The sequence below is a fragment of the Solanum pennellii genome, chromosome 9, assembly GCF_001406875.1.
Source record: "Solanum pennellii chromosome 9, SPENNV200".
Taxonomy (NCBI): Eukaryota; Viridiplantae; Streptophyta; class Magnoliopsida; order Solanales; family Solanaceae; genus Solanum; species Solanum pennellii.
Window position 1 is genome coordinate 2,124,357 of NC_028645.1, and position 10,203 is coordinate 2,134,559.

The following is a 10,203-nucleotide window of genomic DNA, read 5'->3' on the forward strand; positions in this document are numbered from 1 at the left end:
GGGGGGGGGGGGGTTGTGTGATTATGTCCGCGTTGAATGTGTGAGTCTTTACTTAGTTATCTGGTAGCATAAATGGTGAGGTTTCATGATGCATGCTAACTGCAGATGACAGCGTTAATTAGCAAAATTAATCAGAAGCTCCATGGTGAAGCACTCTATATAGCACGTTTTTAGAATAAGTACATGCAAGACACTATCTAGAAAATGCAAGTTCACTCCGCATCCCTGCCTAAAAAGTATTAAATATGAAGCAATAGCAGATAGAATTATGGTGCTTAATGCAGACAATATCTGCGCTCAAATCTTCGAGTAGAATAGCAAAATTTGGAGGTAAATGAGGAAAGGACACAAAAAACTAAAACATGTTGGTTGAGATGAAAGAGTGTTGCACGATTGTTCATTGATGGTTGAGGATAGAATGATTCCCAGCAAATTGAAAATAAGTTAGTATGACAGTTTTGGGACGAATAATAATAATATATAATGAGTGGACATGTATATGTCCACTAATTGAGTATCGTAGAAATGTGGATGTTGGATGGTCCTGCAATCATACAGGTTAGTTGAGTAAATGCTCGATTTTGCACTACCGAGTCCAGTGTTTGTCAGGAGTCTTTATAATTTCATTAGAGATACTTTTGTTAGTGTTGGTATAAGTTTGACGTAGAGTACTCCTAATTAAAATGCCAGGTAGGATGTTGGAATTAATGTGTTACTAAATGTAGAAGTGACATTCTTTTTGAAACAGACTAAAAGGAAGTAAGACACATAAGTTGAAATAGGGGGAGTATCTACTATTGGAGTGAAATAGGTCAAACAGAGCGGAATGGTCACAGATGATATATATACTAGACCTTAACTAGCTTGGAACAGAGACATAATTGAGTAACTAGTTTGGAACAGAGTGTAATTGATCTATTTATATGCGTCCCGAGTGCAAATTTTGTTTGTCATGCATATGCCTTTGAGCTTTCCTTCTCTTCCCTCGTAGACATTCTTCTACTTTTGGCTATTCAGTTGATCTTCTGGTTTATCGGTATAAATTCCCGTGTTAGCTTAAGTTAGGAGATTTGACCTTTTAACACCACTAGCCCAAGGTGAACTGTTTCCACGAATCAACTTTTTTATACGATCTAAAAGTATAAATGCTCAAAAATTTTCCATCTATTCTTTGGCATTTGAACCTTTTATTCCTTGTCAGTTGACTTATTGCATTGCCCTGCTTCTTCATTTCTCCAAGGATTCCGTATCCATAGATAAACGAGAAATCTAGGTTGCACTCACTGTATTTTCTTGTTTTTTCAGATCTTGTTCTGAAAGACAAAATCATTGTGTATGACTTGGCTCGGCAAAGGATTGGATGGACAGATTATGATTGTAAGTACCCTCTTCTCATATCTGATGTTTATTATTTATTTTTTGTGGTTTTTTTTTTTTTTACTTTGTGCGCCATGGCTTGCTTCCTCGGTCCTTCCCTTTGAATTTGTTCTCTATTTTTAATGTTTATCATAGGTTCCTCATCTGTGAATGTGTCCATAACCTCTGGCAAGGGTGAATTTATCAACGCTGGACAGTTGAGTGTGAACGGTGCATCAGGCTGTGCGATGTTCAGTCTGCAGCACACGAGAGCTAGTGCTCTTCTGCTACTATTGGTCCTTATGATTGGTTCCCCATTTCTAACTTAATTCAGTTTTGACTTCCTTTGGTAATTTATAAGCTTCGCCAACTAATATTACTATAGTTGGCTCGCGATTGTGTCATTACTAAGTTCCCCACCGAGCTTATTTCTTCCTCATTATGGCCTCTACCTTCATTCTGACCTCGAAAGATTTGTCCTTTAGATGTCGTCTCTGTCCTGACTTGCACATGTATAGTAGAAGAGGTCTCTACGTTCATTCTGACCTCGATTTAGATGTCTATTTTGACTCGCCATGTAAATAACCTCTTAGTGAAGGATGGCAAAGTGAAGATGCATGACTAGACGCGAGACGGGAGCAATTTGTGCTTTTTGCTTCATATTGGTCAAGCTGTTGTAGAAGTATTATTTTTTTCTTTCAAGGCCTGGACTTCTTGTCAAACAGTGGTTTCTATGTATGCACATTGCATCAATTGTAAAAGCAATTTGCTGTTGTAAGCATTGCTGCTTGTTAAAAATTTTCAGTTCTTATTTGTCTTATTGGCAGTGTAACAACACATTTTAGAATGTTTTAGTATAATGGAAATTGTTGAGTACTATACTAGTCTGCCTAGTGGTGATATGTTGACTACAACTAGTGCATTAATGAAAAGAAAACACACAATTTAATGAGCAGAACATGATTTAGCATATTGGAAAGATCATAAATGGGTACTGTTGTCAAGCTACTTATGTGTGAAATTTTGTATCTCTTGCCACCAAAATCAAATATCAATGTCACAAATTTTCTCCCCTGTAGAAAAAACTAAACGAGGGCCAATTATACAAAATTACTAAAAATACAACTTAGCCTAACTCCCTAATCTAAGAAGATTAAGTTAAAGTGCCAAAAAAAAAATGGTTTGAGTACTAAAACAGTACAACGACTGAAGTGTAATGGCTTTGGACTTGCCTCCACTTTGTTGATTGAAAGGCTCACCTCCACTTCTCCTGTAAATCTTTCCTCTCAGACCAAATCCACGTTACGAAAATTGATATAACTAGGGCAACTATGGTAAGGAGAAGCAAAGCATAATTGAAATCATCGGTGAGAGAGTCGTATGTCTTTGAAGGAGCAAGCCGTGTGAAAAAGAGATCAACTCCGTGGGCAAAGATGAGGGTGGTTGACTCTAGCTTTGCTGGTATAGCTATTATGCTTCTAAGGCCTTCCACTTTAAGGGCGTGTGTAACGAAAGCCTGCGAGAACCATCAAGTCAGTATGAAGAACCAACTGTTAATAGTTGTACCATATAGAATACAAGACTCGGATAACGATTTATGATATGCCTTTTGTTCTTAAGAGTTAGCAGGTCTGAATTCTGCAAGCATTCAATTCAACTATCTCGAAGGACAACTCAGTTTTCCAGACCAACATATGATGTAAGAGAGGGAGATGTATTTTCTCATTTCTTATTCCTATATAAAATATTGTAAGATGCATGTAAATAACATTACCATGAAATAAATCCAGAGAAATGAGAAGAATAACACAAGTTCTTTAGAAACACATGCAAATGAGTCTGTTTGATCAGAGGAACTTATACTAGCATTTAAGATATCCATCAAAACTTAGTTTAACTAGTTTCAACTCGTATACATGTGAGTATGTAACCCTATATAAAAATTCAAAATGGTAATGAGAGCTACACAAAGAACAAAGACGTGAGAATACAAATCTCTGTTTGATCAAAGTCCTTTCATATATCAGCATATAAGATCACCTATGTGCCAACTGACAAACACGAGATTCAATCTACCCTCTATCCTAGCCAAAAAAAAAATGCCATAAGGCGTAAAAGTTTAACGAAGTCTAAAAATTTAAAAGAGTGAAAGCATCACCAAGACCAAACAAGTTTCACGGTCTAGAGTGAAAAAGATGCCAGGTTCCTTCAAATGATGTGATTATTTCTCTCAATAGAGAAACCAACCTGGAGTAGATTCCTACACGTTCTTGATGCAATATGGTACTACACAATAGTATTACTAGTCTAGAAGTAGCTTTACCATCAAAAGCTTCAAAAAACTAGCTCATATGTTCTAGAAGTAGATTTAATATTAAATGCTTCAAAAAAAAAAAAACTCATAAGTTCTAGAAGTAGATTTAATATCAAATGCTCTTATCTTAGAAACACCACTAACTAGGATTATTATGATCACTAAGGCCTCTAGACTGGCCCCGTTATGAGATTCTAGCCAAAAGGCTTTATAAAGGAAATATGCTAACAAATTTGGTTACAAAACTCTACGTTTCTGAGTAGAACTGCCACTAATAAACATTATTAATTAGCCAATGCAAAACATAATTGCTTAATCTTTGGTTTCAAAATGGGAGGAGAGAGGAAATGATTTACTTCCCCTTGGTGAATTATTGATGATTTTCTTTGCAGTATTTTGGTAAAGTTGAAATTGAACTACTGAATCAAATATAATATACTCCCTTCCCATTCAGTTATTGAAAAATCTGACATAAAAGAGTACTCAACTCTTTAACGAGAAAAAAAAGAAGGTACTCAATCATGTACTCTCTTACCTACACTGAAATGGCCCATACTCACCATTTTTACCCCTCCTCCTGCCCCTCCTGTTTTTACTCCAATCAAACAAATGCATACATAGATCAAGAAATACAAATTGGCCAAATTTATCATTTCAATCAAGCAGCTATATTTCTCTATGCATATAAATGCACATAAAGGAATTATTTCGTTACCATGCCGTTCCTTCCATCAAAACTCTCCCTTGATGTAAAGGACTATTTCTTTATTCAACAAAATGTAATGTGTTTTTCCTTTGCAGCAAGCTTAAAAAGCTCTCACCTGTGGCATGATTGGCAATGTATCAGTAAGAGGCATAATCCCTTCCTCCTTTTCAGCTTGAGTAGGGTTCAGTGATCGACGAGGATCAAGAAAACGCTTGTCAAGTGCCAAAACCTGCATTATACCAACATATGGATTTTGATATGTCTAAGATACACGCAAAATAACAAATGACAACTCCATTAACCAAGACAATAGCATGAAAGTAAAGCTATTAGTGTTTGGACAAAAGATAGGCAAATCTGACCTGATCACCAATTGTTCCAATAAGCAGTTGTTTGGAAGTGATGCCTTTTGCTGTTGAGGTAACTGCTACTGCTTTCACACTGTGTGTGAAGAAGTAAGATTGAGACTTGGTCATGATTTCAGGGCGCGAGTAGGAAGAGACAGGCGCACTAAGATTATGCTTTCCAAGAACAAGCTTCAGGACATCTTTGTTGTCCTACAAATATTTAAGTATGGTAAACAAGGGTTACAGAATGAAAAATAAGGTCTATAGAGAACAAACTGAAAGATAAGAATTGGTGAAAAAATGTACCGCGCGAGACTGGTCGTAGATCTCAACAACAGACATCTCATATCTGTGTGCACGCAGGTTGAAGTAGTGATAGACAACCCAATTTTCACTAAATACCTTCACATAGAGGGGCGTGTAACGATACTTGGTAACTTACTAGTAGAAAAGAACATCGAGATAAAAGACTATTATCTTTACAAGCAAAAATTATTTTAGCAGTACAGGGTCTGAGTCAAGGAAAACTTACTGCATGTACAGGTCCCTGACAGCCATGATGAGACATACGGAGCAGCACTCGGCCAGTTATTGTGTCAACAAGATAAACAAAAAGCCAGGAATCATCAGGGGTCACTGATCCAATGTCACCCATTGCTTTAGGAGTAACAGTGGCCAGAAACAACAAATTCTTAGATATATATTTGTACAATACATCCTGGTCAGCGTTAACTTTAGCTTGCGTGTGAACAACCTGAAAAAACGAGAAGCAGAAAAAATAAGAATATAAAACTACAATCTCAAGGTTCAGCAGCACAATCTGTGGTAACTTTTACCAAGACAGCTCTCTTAATTTTTCTTTGCTTAAGTTACAATGATATTTTAAAGAAGAGCAAAAGATTACCTCACTAAATTTTCTGGTTGAAGTTGCAATGATCTTTTCTGAATCTGAGGGGAATATAACAGACCAAAGGTCACTGGATTCAAAACAGTAGTCATCAGCTATCTCCTCTTTGCAATTTTTCTTCACCACATGCCCCTTTAAGAGATTATTGTTTATATCAACTGAATACCAATATATGTTCCCCAACTCCTTTTGAAAAATGTCAACTGCCTCAGGAGTTCTAGGGTACAGGTGGCCGTACCCCTCAGAATCTATTATTAGATGTAGATGCTGCTCAGTTGAATCAGTAAATGGCAGAGGAATAATTTGCGTAATGGAATGAACAGGAGCTAAGTAATTAAGCTCCTCTCCTTTGTATGCATCAACAAAGGAGAGAATACCAGACGCATCTGAATTATGTCCACATGTTCCAACTACAAGGACTGATGGGTTCTCATCTAATGCATGATGATGGGGCACCTGCCACTGATGTAACTTGATCCCCCTTGGACTTTCACAAGTTCCTGATTTATGGAAAGCATTCAGTAGTCGAGACCAAACGATTCGGCCATCTCCAGTGTGAAGTGCAAAAAGTTTCCCTGCTCGTGTAAGTACAATGAGTAGCTTCCTAAATCCATTGTGGTCTCGCGTCATCTTACTTTTCTCAGCACTTTGTAACCTTATTCTCTGAACTGCTGCTACATCATCAGGAGTTGCAAGCATTAAAGTCGCTTTTAGTTTCAGCAAATGCCCCTTCCAACAAAATAATATAGAAGTAAAATGAATCAGGTACTAAAACAAAATAGAAAGATAACAACACCAAAGTAATTATCAAATCGAACAACACAAGTTTAAACTTTTTTTTGATAGAGCACAAGTTCGCACTTCAATGTTTACTACCCAGCTATGCCTATTGTAAGCAAACACCAAGGATGATACACTAAAATTCTTATACCAGATATTATGACCTCAAGTACACAGAAAACTGATTACATAGACTTCCATGAACTGCCACTTAACAGAGTTTCATATTAGGTCCATAATAAAAGCAGAAAAGAAAAGTAAATACACAAAAAATCATTATATGTTTTTCCTAGAACAGTAATAAAGAGATCTGCATAAATTATAAGCTAGATTATAAATTAGGGCAAATCATGATTTTTCTGTCATATATCAAATTTAAACACTTCCCATGCTTCATACCTTAAGCCACTCAAAGAGGTTGTGCTCCACTTTTGCAACAGAGACACCATCCTTTTGTACAGGCAACTCTGAGGTTGTTACATCTATAATAGATGCAAGAGCATCTTCTCTATTCCAGACAACGGCACCTTGTTGTAACAACAATAGGGAATGATCTTCCATGACAATCAATGCCCTAAATCCATAAGTTCGGTCTGTCCGGACATAGTTGTTGATGAAGACCTTGTGCACAAGTCCCCTTTGTTGGTCAAATTCAATACTTTCCTTGAGAAAATGGCTCTTCCAATCATTACTAGACTTGATAGTAAGTTGAATTTTAGCACCATCTTGCTGAATCAGCCCAAAAGCGGTCTGGCCTTCAGCAAAAGACAAAGAATCACTTACAGCTTCAACATGAGGGACTGTGTCAACTACCTCCAGTGTGCCTTCATCTTTCAATTTAACAAACAACAAAGATCTGTCAATTTTAATGGCAACCATTCCTGCAAGTTTGGAAGGTAATAATACTGCTTCTCCTGAGTAACCCTGAAGATCAGAAATCTGGAACTCTTGAAATTTAATTTCTCCACCAACAAAGCTTATAGAGACTAAACTTGACTTTGATGAATCAAGCACGACTACTTTGTCACTTGTAGGCAATGACAAATCACCAGAAAATCCACCAGTAAACCCCTTGCTACTGTGCTTCAGCAGCTCCCCATTTCTAACATTGATTACATACGCTTCAAACTGGGATGCCTCACCAATTCCTAAAGCATATATTGTGTCACCTTCTTCAGGATGAACCAAATGTTGAACGTCAATGCTGCAATTTTAGAAACTACAGATTAAATGGACCTTTTCATAAATTTAGGTCAAAAGCACGGTAAAATAGTTTTATAAGGTTCCCTAACCCGTTCTCTGCTAACTCTTTCTTCCAGAGGATGTCACCATCAATGCTTGAAACAGCATGCAGGCAACCATTGCCATAAGCCAGAATAACATTGTCCTTGTCAGCTCCGAAGTTTGTCTGAAAAGAGAAAATAACAAATTTGTATATCAGTCTCACTGACTTCTCAGTTTCTTCATCGACATGACAAATGACATTTTCTTCAAGTATGTTAGGAAATTACTTAACTTAAAATCATCTCTAAGTTGAAACATACAAAGGGTAGGTTTATGGTGTAGTACACATTTCAAATTTGTAATAGGAATAAATAGTAAATCAGAAATCTTTGCACTTACTGGAGTCAACAACAATGATCTAGAGGGCTTTGATCCAAGAAGGAATGACTCCCACACCATCTGGCCATCAGGTAGGTTCCAAGCTCTTAAGACACTTCCTCCCGATGATAGGGTGACGACGTCTGAAAAGAAATAAAAAGTCCAGTAGCTATAAGCATTCTTCAGTACCAAATAATATTATAGCATTACAACTTATAGAGTTCCGCTCCACCAACAAATTTGGATGCATGCCCTTCCCTCCAAAGATTAAGGTGCAACAAGCTAGGAAAATTTTCATAAGAATAAACTGAATCAAAGTTTTAGGATAGATGAACAGATTAAACTTACTGAACCATCAAAAGTAACAGTAAAATAAATTACTGATGGTGAAAAAGACAATTATTTCATTTTTTCCCGAGAGTCCATGATGTCAAGACTCTGATTCTTAAACATTGAACAGAAAACCTTTTCCTTTTTATTAAGTAAGGAGATTTCATTAGAAGGCATCAAAAAGATGCAAAGCAAAAAATTACAGCAAAAGAAGGGGTCTGCTCATGTACAAGAATTTACTAAATAACTAAAGAGCAGACATAGGCCTGGTTGAACCAGCTATATAATAAGACCAAACAGTTGGATTTAAGAATGTGGTAGGAATTGAAATCCCATAAAAACATCTCCAATTACTTTCATTCCAGATGCACCAAAAGATAGCAGCAGGCACCATACACCATTTTTTTTTGATGGGTTTCCCAACTCTCCATGAACGTCAACTCCCATAGGCTTCTTTAATGATAATGGTATTTGAATAGAAAACTATTCCGGTGAGTTCTCTAATAAAAGAGAATTAGTCAGTGGTAAGGATATGGATGTCTTTCTTTCTCCAAAGCAGGGACACTAACAGATTTAAGCTGCTTACTACTGTCTAATAACAGATATAGAGAGAGAATCCAAGTAACGTGAACGATTATTGACCTAATTTTCCTTCTCACTCTATCCACATAAAAGGTCTTCGACATTGTCCCTCATCAATGATTCAGAGGCATCATATTCAACTATTTCATGTTGTTTACTTTTTGCATAGTCCTAAATAAAACCACTTAGATTACCATATAAAAGGAGCATATACTTGTAAGTTTTTGAAATTGTGTCTAGAGCACACACTTGAGTATGCAGCCAAACTTTATACCAAACAAAAAGATACTAGCAACCTAGGCTCAGTAAGTAAACCAAGTAGCATGAAACAAACATAGCAAGTAAATCTATTCACTCAAAATTCAATTCAATTTTCCACTAGCTAAAACTAATAAGATAAACAGAATAAAGTAACAGTACATTTCCCCAAGGCGATATCGATTTCATCAATGACATCATTGACTCCCAAAATCTGCCTCCAAACTGCCAAAAAAAACACAAATCCAATTCAACAAATTCGCATCGAAGGATAAAACATAACAAAATCACTTAATTTCAACAAACACAATCCGATAATAACTCACAAATCTCGCCGTGACGAAGATCGAGAGCAGCGATTGCATTCTCTTCAGTAGATACCACAACACGCTTCCTACCAGCTTTCTGTGTTTGAAACACTGCCTTCTTCACTTTTCCAATATACTGTTGATGCCTACACAAATCACAAATCACTCAAACACTTATCTAAGCATATAATTCAACATCTTTCACAAAGTATAATGATAAAAATTACAAAAAAAATTACCAGTCCATGAGTCCAACTTGATCTTCATAGAGAGCGAAAGACGTGTAAGACGATGAAAACAATATGATACATAGAAGAAAAGCTCTAATCGCCATAGCTAATGGCGATTAAATTTAGATCTGAGAGAATATAGTTGTATTGTTTCCAGCTCTTTTGGGGGCCGAATGAGAGTTCTCAATGGGTTTAGCCGGCCTTCAGTAATCACTACTCCCTTTTTTCTTTTTTTAGTTTTTATCTTATTTTACCTCGCATAAATATTAAATATTATATTTGTGATAAAATTATGCTCTAAGCGTAAAATGAAAATTGATCGACTAATATGGGATAGAGATAAATAACTTTACTCTTGTAATATTTGTTTTTGCCTTTTACCATTTTAAATTTATAATATTTTAATTGTAACATTATTTTATTGTTATTATTTCGATAATTTATTTTCATATAATATTTTGACTGTAATATTATTTTATTGTT

At 36.2% G+C, this 10,203-nt stretch overlaps 2 protein-coding genes across 2 annotated transcripts in view; one reads left to right on the forward strand and one right to left on the reverse strand.

Moving 5' to 3' along the window:
* LOC107031087 (aspartic proteinase-like protein 2) overlaps nucleotides 1-2,235 on the forward strand; it is an 8,858-nt gene extending 6,623 nt beyond the window's left edge. Inside the window, exons 9-10 of the mRNA XM_015232294.1 lie at nucleotides 1,306-1,377; nucleotides 1,513-2,235. Coding sequence (XP_015087780.1) covers nucleotides 1,306-1,377; nucleotides 1,513-1,685 — 245 coding nt within the window. The 3' untranslated portion in view covers nucleotides 1,686-2,235. The remainder of the gene's footprint in view (nucleotides 1-1,305; nucleotides 1,378-1,512) is intronic.
* Nucleotides 2,236-2,348: 113 nt separating this feature from the next.
* LOC107031086 (ER membrane protein complex subunit 1) lies at nucleotides 2,349-9,940 on the reverse strand. Its single transcript, XM_015232293.2, has 12 exons — nucleotides 9,730-9,940; nucleotides 9,509-9,636; nucleotides 9,345-9,407; nucleotides 8,034-8,155; nucleotides 7,703-7,818; nucleotides 6,810-7,614; nucleotides 5,628-6,359; nucleotides 5,256-5,477; nucleotides 5,030-5,125; nucleotides 4,739-4,933; nucleotides 4,492-4,605; nucleotides 2,349-2,872 (listed from the first exon to the last, which is right to left on the reverse strand). The coding sequence occupies exons 1-12, from the start codon at nucleotides 9,822-9,824 to the stop codon at nucleotides 2,612-2,614; spliced, it is 2,949 nt and encodes a 982-aa protein (XP_015087779.1). The 5' UTR covers nucleotides 9,825-9,940; the 3' UTR covers nucleotides 2,349-2,611.
* Nucleotides 9,941-10,203: the final 263 nt, after the last annotated feature.

Excerpts from the sequence above, each read along its gene's own strand:
- LOC107031086 (XM_015232293.2), bottom strand. The coding sequence starts at position 9,824 with ATGGCGATTAGAGCTTTTCTTCTATGTATCATATTGTTTTCATCGTCT. Across the intron at positions 7,819-8,033 it reads GATCATTGTTGTTGACTCCA|ACAAACTTCGGAGCTGACAA; the intron begins GTAAGTGCAAAG and ends TTCTCTTTTCAG. Across the intron at positions 7,615-7,702 it reads AAAGAGTTAGCAGAGAACGG|CATTGACGTTCAACATTTGG; the intron begins GTTAGGGAACCT and ends CTAAAATTGCAG.